Source organism: Bacillus rossius (assembly GCF_032445375.1).
Source record: "Bacillus rossius redtenbacheri isolate Brsri chromosome 9 unlocalized genomic scaffold, Brsri_v3 Brsri_v3_scf9_1, whole genome shotgun sequence".
NCBI classification, from domain to species: Eukaryota; Metazoa; Arthropoda; class Insecta; order Phasmatodea; family Bacillidae; genus Bacillus; species Bacillus rossius.
The window spans coordinates 19,071,237-19,090,469 of record NW_026962012.1 but is presented as its reverse complement, the minus strand read 5'-3'; the positions used below and the strand labels follow the sequence as shown (position 1 = coordinate 19,090,469).

The 19,233-nt window shown below is 38.0% G+C and overlaps 1 protein-coding gene across 7 annotated transcripts in view; it reads right to left on the bottom strand.

The window, feature by feature from the left end:
• Positions 1 to 19,233, bottom strand: part of LOC134542678 (TGF-beta-activated kinase 1 and MAP3K7-binding protein 2) — a 213,601-nt gene that overhangs the window by 43,330 nt on the left and 151,038 nt on the right. For all 7 annotated transcript variants that reach the window (XR_010076845.1, XR_010076844.1, XM_063387121.1 and 4 more), the window contains one exon: positions 15,320 to 15,379. Coding sequence is in view for 5 of the 7 variants with exons in the window: in XM_063387121.1 (XP_063243191.1) it covers positions 15,320 to 15,379 (60 nt within the window). In the remaining 2 variants the exon portion in view is untranslated. The remainder of the gene's footprint in view (positions 1 to 15,319; positions 15,380 to 19,233) is intronic.

The window sequence follows — 19,233 nt, the reverse complement described above, 5'->3', positions numbered from 1 at the left end:
GCTCAGAATTTATTGTGCTCAGGTCCGACGACATAAATGGTTCCATGCGGATTCTGGAGTAGCAAATCATCTAAGGTGTTTTTCACTTAGTGGTACGGAATTTTACCTTCGTCCTAATCCTGTCCATGGTAGTATTTGCATAGCTATTCATTTGAGAGTTTACTTTTTTCATCAAATAATTTCCAAGGTAATGGAGATCAGAATGTGCAGGTTAGAGTCCTGTTATCGTCCTCGTAATTATCGGAAATTTTTAATTACCTATTTACAAGATGGCGACTGGCTCCACGACACCACAGCCAGAAGCCAGTTGAGAAGTACTAGCATGCAAAACGAACTTCCTTCTCCTTGGTGTCTAGCGAAGTCATCCATCTCTTGTGATCGTTAGTGAGCATCCCGCATCCCACATAAAATAAATAAATATTTTTACCTCAACACAACATGTGATCTCATCTGTTGGCAAGAATCGATACTACTTGCAACAAGTTTTTTTGCATGAGATAAATTAACTCTAATCGCTGAATTCAGCCGAAGTCAGTTAAGAGCTATGTAGTCTCGAAAAACTTGCAGCCTTATAGTGTGCCGCCAATTAGTATTTTTGGCGGCAATTCTAAATTTGGATTTTTGAAAAATAATGTCGGCAGTCATTTTTTGCTGCAAAACCTTAAACTTTTTCCGCCTCCTGTACACTTCCGTTTAATCTTTGTCAGACCTGTCTCCCCAATCGTTCCCAGCATAAATATAATTTGGCCTACCATCTAATGACCTAGCAAGTGCTATTGTCTTATCCCCGCCTTGGTGCACGTCAGTCGCCTGTAATTCTCCTCCGAGCCGTGACTAGAAGTGCTATGTCCTGCAAGCCATTAGGGCAGCTAGGTTCTGAGAGCCAGCCTTACGCGAGCGATTCCAGGCTCAAGCACGGGTCATTTTGCTCGAGCCCACGGCACATCGCAGGCCTCTGCAGAGAGTGTTTCCCACTGGCAGCAGCACATTTCCCATCCCCTCCCCCCTACAGCCTTTCCCAGGATACAGGCCCAGTTCAACACCCGGCCAATAACCCCAGCCTGTCTCGAGGCCACGACTAGTGGCAGAGTTGCGAGTTATTACCCCTGGGTGTTTGAACGCCCGCTAAACGCCTGCCCTCTGGCGCCTCACAAAACTAACAGTGCCCTGTAGTTCATTTCCAAGCCACCAGAGCGCTGCACGAGTCCCTTCCATAAGCCCAATGCTTTAGCAGTTGCATCGTGTGAGTCGATCTCTCCTTGTTTCAGACACCCCTCAATACGTTGCGCTGACATCGGCCAGCACCATCAACTTCGAGATATTGAAGTTAGTAGGCTATTTCTCGACCACTTCATCGGAAATCTTCGGAACCTTTTGGTCCAGAAGCCGAAGCCTCCCCTCTTCCTTTGATTGACGTGGTCTTTTAATTACGAGTCGCTGCCGCCCCAAACATACTTAGCGCCGCGACAGGAGACGGACCACACCGCATCGTCGGCGAGCCGCACATCTAGACTTCACTCCGGTCGTTGTTTAAATATGTAGTCAACTAGGCAAGGGATGTGATCCTTATAGCTTTAGTAATTAGTAATTAGTCTGTCTGCGTACCTCGTAGAAGTATTCATGCTTCGTTAATGATACTTCATAATATTTTCTATCTTTTAACTCATGGAAACGTCCGCGACAACCGCGTGTTCGCGAGCTCCGCTCCCTGGCTGACGCTAGAAGCATCTCCCTGTAAGACAGGGTCCGAGGGCCGGATGCGGACCTAACAACACCCTCGAGTCCTCCCTCCAGCAATGGGGATGACTAAGGCGACCTGATGCCTCGTTAGCAGCTCAACTTCGGCCAGCGAATGTCAAACCTCCAGTGCTCCAGCATTTTTTTATATTTTCAGAATAACATTAAATCACATTGAAAAGATTGGAACATCAGAAAATTTTCTTTCGGGACTTTAATCGCTCTAGGTGTACTGGGATTGTAAATAATTAACCTGTTTATTGTTTCTGATTCTATTTTAATTATGTCCAATGATTAATGGTAATTTTATAATTAGGGCCGGCCCTTTCTTTGGTAATGTAATTTTAAATCCATGTTAATATAATTTAATAATTTAAATATATTTTAAATCAATTTATCTAATATTATTTTAGTTTGAAAGTAATTAAAAGTTAAATAAACATAGAGGTACTTATACCCAGACGAAATCACGAAATATTATTTAGCCTTTTGAAACTAAAAGATCCGCCAGTTACACAAGTGTTCAAGAGAGAGTGAAGTGTGACCAAATGGTAACAGAGCTACTGTTCACTCTGTTATTACTATGTGTAACAGTAGACTTGTAGCTATATAGTCTCGTACTGTTGTATCCTTGCAGCCTCGTAGCTAGTTGAAGCCATGTAGTTTTAGTCCATTGAAATGTTACATTTTTTAGGCCTTACCTTGCGTTTTTTAGAGGACGCAATTTTATTTTTTTGATGTGTAGGGGGGGTCAGTGTAAAGCTAAAACCAAGTTTGTGGGGTCGCCACCCTTGTCCCACGGCCGCCATCTTGAAAATAGGGGTTGAAATGGTTTTTACGATATATCTCTTAAACTATTTATTTGATAAAAAAAATTCGTTAACATTTTTTGTTGAAAATTAAATTATCTACAACTTTGATCCAGTAACGTTTTGTCGTAGAACTATAAATAAAAAAGTTATAAGCGAAAATCTTCAGAAATTCGAGAAAAAAAATTATATTTTTTGATATACCTAACTTTTTTTTTTATCATTTTACGAAAAAATGATATCTGACCATTTTAGTAGATCGTTTTTTGAGGAACAACGTTTATTCGCATCATTTTTTCATTAAGTCAATAGCTAAGGTTTTACAGCGCTCCGAAGTGAGTACTATTTTTCAGTACTCTTAACTATACCTATATTATACGTGTGTACTAATAATATGTCATCAGTTATTGTTTTTTTGTTATTATAACTTTTTTAATTACAAATTTCGCAATATTATTAATAATTAATTATTGACTCTTTTTCACTCCATAACAGGATTGAACAATTATTGATTTTTAAAATAATTTTAAATCTGATGGCCGTTACCGAGAATACTGTTCAAGAGAAACAGTCGGTGATGTCAAAGAATACTTAAGGTATGAATTAGCACCTTTCCCATTGTCATTATTCGCGGAGGATGGCATGAGAAAAGGTACTAAGTCATCTTTGTTTAATGCTTTTACACCGGTGGAACGATCCTCTAACATCAGCGCCAGGAGTCATTTTGTTATTGACGGTGGTTTTCTTTTACATAAAGTAATTTGGGATCGAAATTCATCGTTCAAGGATATAACTACAAAATACGTCAAATATGTACAAGAACACTTCGGGCTCTCTGCAAGCATTGTGTTTGACGGTTACTCAGACGACCCTGATGTCGCAGGAACAAAGTCTTGGGAACGTTTGCGCCACACGAAAAAACACCAGTCGACAGAAGTAAAATTTGACAAGAACACCATACCGACATTATCACAAGAGAAATTTCTTGGTAATGAGAAGAACAAATCTAACTTTATTATACTTCTTAAAACTGTATTCTCGGAAATGGGTTTCACTGTTGACCAAGCAGAATCAGACGCAGACGCTCTTATCGTTCGCACTGCTCTTGCTGCATCTCCATTATTTAATACCGTTACTATTGTAGCTGAAGATATTGACATACTGATATTGCTCACAGCACTTGGCAGAGAACAAGCAAATGTATTTTTTTTAAAACCATCAAAAGGACGAACAGCAGAACAATTATATTGTGCGTCAGGTTTTATGTACGGAAATGTCATTGCGGATAACTTGCTGTTTCTTCATGCTTTTTCCGGATGTGACACAACTTCAGCTCCTTACAATATCGGTAAAATGAAATTTGTGAAAAACCTGGAAAAACATTTAGAGTTTGCAAGTGGAACGGCTTTGTTTCTCAACAAGAGAGTTGACCCTGCTTTGCTCACTGTAATTGGTGAACGTATTTTTATCTCTTTATACGGTGGTAATAAAGATGATAATTCTCTTGACAGGCTAAGATACAAACAATTCGCCAAGGCAGTGACAAAAAGTACATTTAACTTATCTTCACTTCCTCCAACACAAGACACATCTCGCTTTCATACTTTCCGAGTCTACCATCAGGTCCAGTCGTGGCTTGGTAATTATAATGATCCTGAAGACTGGCTGGAAAAAATGTGGAAAATTATTGATGCCAGTGCAGAACTCTAAACCTCCAGCACCCCCAGCGCTTCTAAAATTGATCTGTTGCAAATGCAAAGGAAACTGTGGAGCGATGTGTGGATGTCGAAAAGCAGGGCTGAAATGTTCTGCAGTGTGCTTCCATTGTTCTGGAGAGACTTGCAGCAACTTAATGGAACTCTCAGAATTAATAAATGAAAATGACTTTGATGATGAACCGCCGACATTAACACCCCTTCCTTCTCCAGTTCTCCCACTGGTATTTAATTCAGAAAGCCGATCAGATGCTGAGCCGCAGCCTGGTCCATCTAAATGACTGAGGACGGAGTAGTTCTAATTTAGAAAATCACCGTGGATTATGCCTATTGGGGATACCACGTAAAAAAAACGCGCCTCTAGACTCTACCTCGTGGGTGGTGGGGAAAAGAGTCAATAAATAATGATTAATAATATTGCAAAATTTGTAATTAAAAAAGTTATAATAACAAAATTAAAAAAACAATAACTGATGACATATTAGTAGTACACACGTATGATATAGGTATAGTTAAGAGTACTGAAAAATAGTACTCACTTCGGAGCGCTGTAAAACCTTAGCTATTGACGTAATGAAAAAATGATGCGAATAAAAGTTGTTCCTCAAAAAACGATCTACAAAAATGGTCAGATATAATTTTTTCGTAAAATCATAAAAAAAAGTTATAACGAAAAATATAAATTTTTTTCTCGAATTTCTGAAGATTTTCGCTTATAACTTTTTTATTTATAGTTCTACGACAAAACGTTACTGGATCAAAGTTGTAGAGAATTTAATTTGAAACAAAAATTAATGACAAATTTATTTTATAAAATAAATAGTTTAAGAGATATATCGTAAAAACCATTTCAACCCCTATTTTCAAGATGGCGGCCGTGGGACAAGGGTGGCGACCCCACAAACTTGGTTTCAGCTTAACACTGACCCCTCTACACATCAAAAAAATAAAATTGCGTCCTCTAAAAAACGCAAGCCCAAATGTAACTTTTCAATGGACTATTTTGTGGTCATGTATGTAGTCTCGTAGCTTCTTAGCCTCCTAGTCCAGTAGCTAAATAGCAGCTAGACCTAAGACTTTTTTGGAGCAAAATACAATTGAAGCCAATGACTGTTGGAGCCAATGATTGTTATAACCAATGAATATTGGAGCCAATGAATGTTGGAGCCAATAACTGTTGGAGTAAATTAATTTTGGAGGGATTATATCCTACATAAAATTGCTGATTGCATCCTACTGAGTTGAATGTTTGTGAAAATGTACATCTTTTTGTTAGCTGTGCTTCCTTTTTTTGTTGAATTTACGTTTGAAATGTGCGTCCTTTTTTATTGTGCTTCAGATTGTGCTTCCTTTCCTTTGATTGTGCTTCATTTCCATTGATTGTGCTTCCTTTTTGTTGATTGTGCTTCCAAATGTGCCTCCTCTTCGTAAAATGTGCTTCCGATTGTGCTTCCTTTCCTTTGATTGTGCTTCATTTCCATTGATTGTGCTTCCTTTTCGTTGATTGTGATTCCGATGGTGATTCCTTTCCGTTGATTGTGCTTCCAAATGTGCTTCCTTTTCTATGGTTGTGCTTCCAATAGTGTTTTTTTTTATTGTTCTTCCAAATGTGCTTCCGTCTCTGTGATTGTGCTTCCAATTGTGCTTACTTTTTTATTGAGCTTCCTCTTTTGAATGATGTTTGACTAGTGTTTTAATGTAAATGGTTATTGTTTTGACTATCATATTATTAGACTGGTTGCGGGTACATAAGCGAGTCCTAGGTGACAGGACTTTCAGTGAAAGGATCACCTAGTTTGACTCGTCTGATGCATAAGTCCGATAGCCTTGTGAACTCGATGACATCTTTACCATCTTTAACGTAGGCCTCCATTGATGTTGTACCATCCACGGAGACCTCGATGGCGGCGTCCTTGATGGATGGTGTACCATCAGCAGTGCAGAACATGATGGCAGAGACGTCGCTGGCAGCTGAGACCTTGACGACAATGGAGACCTCGATGGTAGTGACGGCGTTGACGCAGAACTCGATGGGCTGTGTGTCATCGTCAGCGTCAACATTAGAGAAGACTTCAACAGTCGTGGTACCACCATCAGAAGAGAATTTAATGCCGGTAGTGCTGGCCGCAGCAGCGACTTCCCAGCATTGATGCCATTACTGCAATAAGATTTTTTCAAACAGCAATGCTCGACGTCACGAGAAGAGATAATGTGCTATGAATCTTTCTCGTTGAATGTTTGCCTGTAAAAAAAGTCGCAAGCAATTTGCAAGAAATGATACGTTTAAAAGACACTTAAGACACGCAAACGTCTTGCTGCGCGTCAGAACTTAAAGGTTTCTATACAACCGCGAATAATTGATGTGCATAAGAGTACACCAAGAATTGGTACGACTGCAGTAACATCATCATATGGTTCGGGCGATATGACGTTTGCATTTGTTCATGATGTACGGAGACACGAGAGGAGTAAATGTAGGAAGAATCCTTATCGCATGAAGTTTCACTGTGATGAGTGCCATGTTTGGTTTACTCGAATTGATCATTTGCAACGACATGCGAAAAACTGTAAAGGTGAAGTCTTTGGGCCTACTGTTAAACTACCGACAGACTTTCGTCTCCTCGGTTTAGGTTGGAGATTCGTGAGCGTACAAGAAAAAAAACAGATGTGCAGCAACCAATTACTATGACGCCTGGACATGAAACTAAACCCAAGACTGCGTTCGGTGCTCTACAGGTGAATGATAATGGGTTCTACTTGGTGCAGTCTTAATTTTGTGGAACATTCAAAGACTACAATTATCTAAATACGTTTAGTGAGTCGAAAGACATTTGTACTCTTCTTGTCGATATCAGGCAGGACATAATCAATCAACTTACTGATGACGTAGCAACAAACGGTCCTTTGAAATATAACTTGTGTTGGACTGTGTATATGGTAAGCCATATGCGTTCGATGATAAAATGAAAAAGTGTGCTTTAAAGACATCGGCTGCTGTAATTTACAGTTCTGACGATGTAAAGCAGTCTGTTAAACATGGTGTCCAGAAACTCTGTCAAGAAGAGGAAGACTATGTCAGTAAAGGATCTGGCTGGACTATGTCTAGTATAAACCGATTGGAGCTGAGAATTAGTCATTTCACGCCGATGCAGAACTAAATGTTTATTAGATTGATAACTTTCGCAAGTTTATCTGTAGTAGAATAGAAATAATGTAATAAAATTATGATTGTTAAAGAACTTGCGGTGTTTTATTTCTCGAACCTGTCACTTTTATGATATTGTAATCAAATTACATTTTTGCCATGACCAAGGATCGAATCTAGGACAGCAATCGATCTTTTCAATCAGTAAAATAATGAATAATTTTTTCGATGATTTTTTTGTAATTTTTCCAGAATTTCAAGGATAATTATTACGAAATTTCAAGATGGCTGACATAACGACTTACTGGAGGCTGGTTGGCCAGGAGTCTATGCTGCTTTTAGGACTTTCCATAATATTTAATAAAATAATTATTTTTTAGATAAAATAAAATATTTGCATCACCCAGGGATTGAACCATAAATATAAATCGTTCGAATCAATCAGTAAATTAACGAGTGATTTATTTAATGATTTTTGGGATTCTTCCCGAATTTCTAACTGAATAATTACACAATTCCAAGATGACACATAAATTTCAAGATGGCGGCCACCTCAGTAATAATAAATGAAGATTGTACTCTAGCAGACAAAAATTAAATTATCATGGTGGTAGCACACTCTAGCAGACGAAGACAAGATGGTGGCCTGCAGCAGACTAAAACAAGATGGCGGACATTACTTCATACTAGCTGGCGATATATATACCTTGAAATAAGTGGTGGGACGTCAGTCGGTCAGTGGCTTCCGTGGAAGAATGATCTATCGTCATTTTTTTATTTTTGATCTCACAGGGTTCGAACCATGGACATAAGTGCATTTAAAATTATTTATTTATTAATATTTAATAAATTTTTTTATGAATTTTAAATTTTTTTTTCAATGTTAAATCATAAAAATTAGGGATTTTCAAGATGGCGGCCGTAACGATAAATGACACGTTATAATACAAGATCACAGGCGTAACGAAAAGTGCAACGATGTGCAACGTTTCTTGAATCCAAGATGGCGACCATAAAGAAATGTTCAACAGTGCTTTTAAATAATGTTTTATTAAATTTTGATAAATTAATACTTTTATAAATTTTGGAATTATTTTTTATTAAAATCGGAAAATAATTACCGATTTACAAGATGGCGACCGGCACCACGGCACCACAGCCAGAAGCCAGTCCCAGGAGGAACTATTTTATGCAACTGATGGTCATTATTTAATTCATTTAGAGGTTCGTGTGTCTGTTTACCAACCTTTTACTGTGGAAGTCATGTAAACAACATTGCCTCAGTGTTGAGCTATAGCAGCTTGCATTAACACCGAGTGTCCCCATACGATTTCTTTTCTCTACACAATCATTGCAGGTGTGGCAATGGGGCTGCTAATGTTTGTCAAGCTATCCCAGCCCCGGTCATGACTATCCTGCAATGCTGCATCAGATTTCAACTTTCGAGAGGCCTAATGGTAAATCGGTGAATATGTATGCTTGAGTAGACAAACAGGACTGTATCATTGACAAAATTTAAGTTTTGGACTGATATGAGGAATCGGGTGATTCACATTTTCTCTGTGTGGCAAAATTGACATGTAAATGTTTTGGCCATTTGTGCGAGCGTGGTGCAGCTCAACATTTTGTCATAATTAAGAGCAAGTCCTGTTTGCTCTGTTCTCAACTCTCAAGTGGTCATAGTATTAAAAGGGTGTGCAACTACAACTGTCTTCGATATTTTAGTTGCGAAGGTAAGTTAACACCTACTTGTTTTGTGGCACTAGGAAGCTAACACCGCTAACAGGGGATCCAGTGCTTGGCAAGCTGGCAACCACCCGCGGCCCCACGCTGGCCATTTAAATACCGACACACTTGCAACGTGAAGTTTGTAATTATATAATAATATCTATAATAATAAAAGATGGAGTTTTTATGTCTGACTTTCGCATAACCCGGGTCAGAAATGCCTAGAGACCAGAAATTTGGTACATGTATTCTTCAAGGGGAGTTCGTACATCATAACAATTTTTTCAAAATTTTATTTCTTTTAAGTTTATTTATTTGATTTTTTTTTAGCTCTTTTCGATCATATTTTTATTTTTCAAAGATCACTGTTTTTGGACATCTTCAAATGACTTTTTTTTTTTTTTTCATTATCTGGACCTCGACAGCGTAAGTGAAGTCGGTTCCGTATTTATAACTTGATTCCCAGATTTTTGGATGGTTTCTACTATTTTTTAAAAAAAACACTCTCACCATTTTTTTATATTAAAGCACATCTACAAATATTATAATCAAAGTATTGAAACTTCCAAAGAAAATAGAAACTACGTCTAGCCTTAAATTGAAACTATTATGGTCAAAAAAGGATTAATAAATTATTTGCTATATATTTTTGAATGATAAACTGATACATGGCATTGAAAGTACATTCGTTTTAAAATCGATAAATATATATTTTCTTCACAGGAAATATACTAAAACATTTTTTCCCCTTGTTAGTAAAATCAAAAGGACTTTAAAAGCTACAATTATGTTAATATGATTGGGATTAGGATCTAGTGTCACACTGGGGATTTTTTTAAATTTCAGCTCTAAAATTGTTTCAATTGAGTAGGCCTTAAGACCAAAAATAAAGAAATCTTCAATTTTATAATTTTTTTTGTTAAACTGATTAATGGAATCTGTCACATGAGTATGGTTTGAGATAATCTTAACAATAAAGACACAGCAATTGTCTCAAGTACAATGATACTGGCTAATCATAAAATCTAAAACCCACCAATTCACTGACTGATTACGGTATATCTAAATACAAAAATAATCTTAATAATGTGTTTTTTTAGGTTAATAGTAGGTCATAGAGCAGCTCTAAAAAAGTATATTTTGATCGCCCTTCATCTATACAAACCTTCACTATTCCATGTGAATAATGCGTACATACTCTGCTTGATGAATAAAGTAGTCAAACAATTGTAAAATTCTTTGCAGATTTTTATCATCACTTTTGTTAAGATTGTGAGAAATCCTTTGCAGAATATTTCACTTTTATATTTCATTCCTTTCTTTAATGTAGTCGTGTGGTATGGTTAACATTTCAGTTTCGATTCAAGTTTATGATAAATTTAATGGGATTTTTAATACTTTGCTGCTATTATGGGTAAATCTATAATAATAAAACAACTTGTCCCTGTGTCTGTATGCATGTATGTTATGCCTGTAGACTTCCGTAGCGAAGCAAGGATATATCAACTAGGTTCATTATATAACATATAAGAAATTTATTCGAATTTTCATAAGAATATCGACATTTTTTAGATAAATTAACAAAACAATTTTTAAAATTAAGTTACAGGTTGTCTTAAAATGTATAGTTAATTTTTCGAATTCATTTTTTTTTTCTCTGAGAGCGATTCCACAGCCTCGGGCTCCCCAGTCGGGCATCTTCCCAGAACACAGGCCGCCACGACAGCTACGCGAAAAAGGATGAGTTTTGTACCATATTACGGTACAGAGAACTAACTAAACCCACGGTCAAACTGTGCCTCCAGCACCACAATGATAAACGAACATGTAACTTAGGCATGTAGCATTCATTTAGTTTGTTCATACAATGCTTTGCTTTATAAGTATGTGCACTTTAACGGTGAGAACCGTGTTGCTAACATGGTATCCACTTTGATTAACACGACAAAGGTTTACATAATATATGCTAAAAACTGTTCTTACAATGGCACAGGCGCGCCAGTGCTGGACCATGACCACTTGACCATCAAATTTCTTTGCTATGTTCATTGCAAGTGTAAATTTGAATTGAGACGGCAAATTAATTAACTTGTGGCTATTTTCCATAATCCCCAAAACTATGATGCCCACTTTTTAATGTAGTCCTTCGTCACTCATCACTTTCCACAACCTGATGGTGCGTTCATTCTGGAGAATCATGGTGAGGTTAAACTTCTAGGTATTACTCTTGATTGTTACAAGAGTATTATGAAGAACATGCCGATTGCATGTATTGCTACATGTGGAGGTATACACACTGTACTTATTTATTTGTTCAGTCCTTTAATTTTTTAAATCTTACATCTGGAAATTCCGGTCGGCAATCTCTCACTGGTATAGCTGAGCCTTATTTGAGTCTAGTTACCAGGTAGGCCTAAAGCACACTTTTTCGACTCGTAGGAAGGGGGCCTTCCCTTATTACATTGTCAGGTATATGAATGAACTGAAGACTACTTCGCTACCCCCTTGAGAGGCATTGCACAATGATCTTACTAGGAATGACATTAAATATGGGTTATGTGCTCATGCCAGATCTATGTGCAATGTTTTCTACTGAAATATACTAGATTACTACACCCTACTGTGCTTAAAGGTGGACATGTGTTCATTGGTAACATGTTCGAGCAATTTCATTCAGTTTGCATTCAGTATTTTTAATCTTGATCAGGCACACTACATAATGGTCCAATCACTTGCATGGTACGGTATCATAAGCACGTCTTCCTGCAGACTATAGTGTAAGCTGGCATTAGCAATGTCAGCCATTATTGCACAAAGACCAATAACCATTACGTGGCCGACTTAGACTCCAACCCCTATGTACTACATCATCTATTTAAATGTCTAATATCTTTGGTCACACAATTCTGGGAAAATTCATGGTCAGTATTTTCTAGTAGGTAGAGAAAACAGACTATTCAAATTGGGACTTTGCCCTATTGACACAAATGGTGATAACTCACATTTTTGGGAAGTTGATCTGACCTTCCGCAATGATTGCCACAATCGGCTATCAGATCTGCATCTTGCACCTATGAATGACATTCTGTCAAATGGCACAATGAAAAAACCTTTGTTAATTCTCGAATCACAATATAATTATAAACTACATGTGAAGATACTATAACACCATTGTGTATTTGGAGCGTTCTTTGACAATATTCATAAATTAATCCTTAAAAATAATGGGAGGTACTTTATAATACATTTCATTAACAATGCCGTGCTCAGGCTGCGAACTGATTAAAAAACATGTTTTACAAAATGATTAAAAATTCAATCCTTATGAAATCGCTTCAGGTCCCTGCCGGAAACGAGATATTTGTTTTATGGCATGGCTCAATTTATGTTTTAGCAGAATTGATAGGTCACCTGACATTCAATCTAGGCATATCATTGATCACAATCTGGTTCTCTTCAAGCTAGCAAATTGTGCGATAACCTTTAATAAGCCCCATTACAATGGTATGGCGATTTCGGATTTATCCTTATCTTTGTGACTTACACAGCAACTACATGAAGGTTAAATCCACCTTGACCTATCTGCACAATCTCTATTCAGAAACTGATTCTCTTCTTCATCACATCGATTATCGTGACGTGTATGCTTCGATTCCCCCTTACTTGGCTTTAAGGTTTGACACATCGAACTATATGCATGATAATGAACAAAAATAATAAAGTATGAAGCCTGTGTTAGGAATATCATCAAATTCATGGGTGTCTGACCAAAGCTTTATGCATATAAGATAACTGATTAATCTTTTACACGTAATTCCTATTCGATCAATATCTAAAATGCCAACATACATTTTTTTATCAGTTTTAAATAACCCAATATCATATTGATTTCCGAAGCATTGTTTACATGTAATATATAACCAAAGTGTAGTTGTCTACAGGAGATGACTAGCAGTGCATCTCAGAGATTGGCATTTATATGCTACTGTGGGGTCCTTTCTGTATGTAAAACACTTCCAGTAGTCTCCTTCATTATCTCGGTTTTAGTTGATAAATTTTGTACTTATTTATTTTTCTCTGCACCTTCATGCTGGCATATTATCTTTTAATGCTTCCTATGGAGTAGGAATCTACTCCTATGTTATGTGGACTGGTCATTGGGCCTGTGGAGTAAACACATATTCGAAAGAAATGTTTTTACTGGCAAATATATTCAAACCTCGTATATGTTGTAACACTACTGTGTGTTCAATTCCTTCCTCCTTCACCTTCTCCTTCTCCAGTTTTACTTAAGTCTATGGTGTCAAATAAATGTTACAGTTTCTCGCCATCTCCACATGTTGAAGAAGAAGATCAGTGATTCATTGCCTCCCCATCAACAACATTCTCTCGAAGGGTTTCACACAAGTACTCCCGTGATACTCCGCTTCACCATGGAGAGGCTTGAGCGAGCCTTTGTCAGCTCTCCACTCGCCAAAAGTATGGATGTGTCTCGTGTGCCATGAAAGCATCTTGTACACACATTTGAACCAACGATCAAGGCGTGACCATGCTAAAATATTGACAACTACAATCTTTTGTATATATGTATATAAAACAATGCATTGAATCCACAGTTGTCGAGAACTGCTAATATTGTGCTGAATGCATAACTTTTGTATTTATATTGAACATGCTGATTATGCTGATTTTGGGATTGTAGAATGACAACTACAAACGCTGTGGAACTGCAACTCATTGTACATATTGAGCAAATACAGACTTTTAGAAATAATTGAGACACCCTGCTCGCCCAGTGTTCACTTCGCAGGGGCGTGTGCGCAGCTGTGCATGTGTGGCGAACATGCCCGGTGTCTGCGAGTGCAACATGGTGCTGCGCGCCGAACGAACACCGCCGCCCATATATCGATTACCGCATGCACGACAATCGAACAAGGGTCTTTATGTCCACATATATGTCTCATTAAGTATGCACCGAATTAATAGATAATGTTTTCATAATCTCTAAGAATTACTGACCTGATATGAATCCGCTGGAAAGTCCTGACTCGCCCACTCCGCAGTTCCCGTGGGAAGCGATGCCTAGTAGCCGCCGCCATGCTGAGTGACTAGTTAGTTAGTCCCTTGTCGCTGTGACTAGACGCGTGTCGCGCCGCGGAGCCCATGCAACATTAGGTTTTGTTAAGCCCATGGACATTCGGGGCTCTCTTGTCTTTGTGCGACATGTGTGGTCAATTTTGGACCCAATAGCCTCCTGCTTCTATTTATTCTGTGCCAGTTATTTGTTAGGGATGGTTGTGTGTGGTCATGTTCCGTGGAAACGGGCCACGACGCGTAATTTTGTGTTAGGGTAATTTGTTCCATGACTATGCATAACATCAAACCGCATAAATAATAAAATACGTGATACATGGCTATTGTGTTAGGGAAGTGTTTCATATCGATATGTAACTTCACATTATTTCAGCCCCGATAATGAGGCGCGTAACCCTCGAGTATGAATAATGCACGTCTCTGCATGCCATGTCGAGTGTCGACTTCTGTGGACCTGAAAATACCCAGCTCAGTGTGAACCAGTAGTGAGGGCGCGGGTCGTCACATCACCGCATCAGTTCAGTATCAGCCAGCCAAGCCGCACAGCACCCTAGCAACAACCTGCACTCGAGGACCGGGATATGCCACGATCTCTAGCCTCATCTGCACGAGTATCTTCCTGGGGGGCGTACACCCTGGGGTATTTTTGTCTCTGCTTCTGCTACGAAGAGAGGGGAAGAGGTGAAGAATGGGGAAGACTTCATGCATACATCTCCTCTAATGACATAACGAATAGACTAATAACTAAATAGGGTAAGAAGAGTGTTGGGAGGTGGATGGGAACAGGGCTGGTTCTTTTGTGTGTGGATTCAAAACTGATGGTTTCATACACATCCCCTAATGAATAATCACCTAAGAGTCATTTTAGTATGCATTGCAGTGGTTAGTGATACGAGTTTAAAGAGAAATATAAATATAAATAAACCAATTAGTTATGTGAACACAACCACTACTTTGGTTGTCACGATTGACATACTCTGTTAGCTGAAAGTGAGGACAAGGTGGAGTGTCACAAGGTGAGATCTCAGGCAGTTATGACCACACGGTTAGTAGTACAGTCTCTGCACATGAAACTGCGGGTGTGTACTCACGTCTGGTCGGGAAGTTGTGGTGTGTCACGTGGATGTGAATGTCTTGAGTCTCCCCACCAGCTACATGCAACAAACACATTACTGTTCAGGCTGTAATAATATCCCTTGGTCGACAACAATTCTAACATTGCATAATGATTTAATGTACAGAGATACAGCACACATGTGGCAATAATACTCATAGATACAGCTATAAAGTCATATTCAATGTAAAATGGCAACAGGTTATAGAGATCACAGCGATGTGCAGTTGTCATAGAGTAGTATGTAAAAGTTCCTCTGGGCACAGGGTTCAGGGTGAGGTGCCGAGGTGCCGACCATCATATTGGATTGTGACGTCACGGCGGCCATCTTGGATAACTTTGACCTTGGACCTTCAAAATTTGTCAAAATTTGCCAAAATTTCCAGTTTTTTGGAAATATCCTGCCAAAAAATCTCAAAAAATTTGTTCATTCAAAAATTAGGATTTTGAAAAACCTCAAAAGACGTTTACTTTAGAAAGAACACAAAATCCTAAAAGCGGCTTAAAAGTATTAAGCCGATCTAAGCCGCCGAGGTCATGACCTTGAAAATTAGGATGCCATGGCAACCATTTTGAATTATGTCACCGTTGCAATTTCCGTTATGGTCGCCATCTTGAAAATCTTTATTTATTAACCAATTTTAATGAATTTTTTTTAAATTTTATAAAAAATTCAATTAATAAAATTTTAATAAAATATTTAATAAACATACACTTACGACATGGAGCTCGGAGTCCTCGGTTCGAACACAGTGAGGACAAAAAATAAAAAATGGCGATCGATCCTTCCACCACAGAAGCCACCGGCAAACTGACCACTTATATTAAGGTATACATATATTGTCAGCTAGTATGATGTCATGTCCGCCATCTTGAAAATCTGTAATTTCAATGATAGAAATTCGGGAAAAATTAAATTTTATTTAAAAATCTAAAAAAAAAAACACTGTTGCAAATATCGTTATGGCCACCATCTTGGATTCTATAAATGTTGCATTTTTCGTTATGCCTACCATCTTGGTTAAGTATGATGTCATCGTTACACTTTTCGTTTATGTTATAAATTTGGAAAAAATTTCAAAAATTATAGTAAATTTTTATTAATCACAATTTAATAAAATACTATATAAAACCGACACTTACACCTGGAAGTCCTCGGTTCGAACACGGTAAGAGTAAAAAAAATGTCGACAGATCCTTCTTCCATGCAAGCCAACTGCAGTCTGACCTCCCACCACCAATATGAAGGTATATATTATCAGCTGGTACGATATCATGTCAGGCCATATTGTTTTCGTCTGCTGGAAACCACCATTTTGTCTTCGTCTACCAGAGTGTGCTACAATTATATTAGTTAATATTTTACCCGCTTGAGTGCAGTAATCATTTATTATTACTTATGCAACCGCCATCTTGAAATTTTAATGCAATCTTGGAATTGTTTAATTACTTAGCTAGAAAATTCTGGAAAAATTCAAAAATTAATTTAATAAATAAATTTGCAATCAATATACTGATTTATTCCTGTCCTTGGTTCGATCCCTGGGCGATGCAATAAATTTTGATTTCATGTAAAAAAAAAAATAATTCTTAAAGAGGCTTAAAATCCTTTACTGTCAACCTCCAGTAAGCCGTTGTGCCCACCATATTCCAAAATTCACCGAAAAAATCACTCATTATTTTATATATTAAATCGATGGATTTCTTTCCTCTTTTTGATACTCGGTCAGTGCCAAGTGTAACTTAATATTAAATAAATTTTATACCTGGAGAAAACTATCAATGTATATTGTTAGAAAAAAACAGGAGCACTCGGAGAAAACTGTCATAAATTTCAGCTAGAAATTCGGGAAAAATTGCAAAATTTATTAAATAAATTTTTAATAAATTTATTTATTGATTCGACCGATTACTGTCCTTAGATCGATCCCTGGATAAAACAAAAAATAATAATTTTATGTAAAAATACCACAAAAGTGACAGGTTCGAGAAATAAAACACAAGTTCTTTAACAAACATAATATTTATTAAATAATTTCTATTCTACTAGGAACACTTGCGAAAGCTAGCAATCTTATAAACATTTAGGCCTGCATAGGCGTGAAATGACTAATTCTTAGCTCAAAACGGTTTATACTAGACACAGACCAGCCAGAACCTTTACTGACATAGTCCTCTTCTAGACAGAGTTTCTGGATACCGTGGTTAACAGTTTGCTTCACATTGTCAGAACTGTAAATTACTGCAGCCGATGTCTTGAATGCACACTTCTTCACTATGTCATCGAACGGATATGGCTTTCCATATGTACAGTCCAACCACAAGTTATATTTTAATGGACCGTTTGTTGCTACATCATCAGTAAGTTGATTATGTTCTGCCTGATATCGTCAAGAAAAGTACAAATGTCCTTCGGCTCACTAAACGTATTTAGATAGTCTAAATTTCTGCAGGTAGTTCAACAGTAGGCACACGGATTTTACCGTTACATTTTTTCGCATGTCATCGAAAACTATCAATACGTGTAAACCAAACATGACACTCATCGCAGCGAAACTTTATACGAGAAGGATTCTTCTTGCATTTACTCCGTTAAGGTCTTCGTGCTACATGGGAAAATGCGAACGACATATCGCAGTAGATGCAATGATACCATGGCGATGAAGACGTTCTTTTCAGATCCGATCCAGATACTGACGTTGCCACAGTTGTACCATTTCCAGGCATACTCTTATGAACATCAATGCATCGTTGTCTTACTTTTTGCCGCGCAGCAGGACCATTGCATGTCTTCATGTGCGTTTTCATATTATATTATCTGGAAAACTGCTTATGAAATTTTTCACAGCCAAACATTTTGCGAGGAGGATTCTTAGCACATTCTCTCTTCTCGTATCGACGAGCATTGCTGATGTTTGAGAATATCTTGTTGCAGTAACAGCAGCGATGTTCGTAAGTTGTTGACGAATCACCATCCATTGAAGTCTCCATCGAGGGCGAAACAGCGTTTGTCGAGGTTTCCTGTGCAGCCAGCACTACCGGCATTAAAGTCTCTTCTGCTGGTGTTACCACGACTGTTGAAGTCTCCTCCAGTGTTGGCGTCGTCGTTGCCAACGGGATCTCCTCCATCATCGTCATCGCTGACGTCATGGTTACCATAGTCGATGGTACAATCTCCATCGGTTTCGCCGTTAAAAATGGTAAAGATGCCATTGAGTTCACAAGAACAAGTAATTACGTGACTTATGCACCAGATGAAACAAACTAGGCGATCCTTACATCGTCGACGACAGTAACAAACTGAGCGACCTGCTGTCTAGGACTCGCTTATATACATGCACCCGATGGAATAATATGCTAGTCAAATCAAGAACCATTTACTATAATACACGAGTCAAAACTTTAAAAATAGAAGTCCATATGATCGAAAAAAATTCGATTCGGTGTGATACGTTCTCGTCACAGGAATTTGATATCACCAATATACGCTAGGCTTCAAGAGCTTCAAATCGCGCCATGAGATCCATCTACATTTAGCTACAATGCTCCAATTACCTATCAGCTACAAGTTCTCCAAGAGCTCCAAAGCTTCATTCGATCCAACACGCAATGGACACACAGTACACGCAGGAAACGGAATGAACACACAGTGCATGGGTTGTGTTGAGTCAACATTTATTTATTTAATTTATGTGGGATGCGGGATGCTCACTAACGATCGCAAAAGAAGGATGGCTTCGCTAGACACCAAGGAGAAGGAAGTTCGTACTTCGTGACTATGTTTCTCATCCGTCTTATTACATATTATTGGACTGAGTAATGATGGCTTCCAAAGAGAAAGGGTCTGTCGACAAATTTTTTGTTCTCGTGGGTTCTAATCAAAGTCTCCAT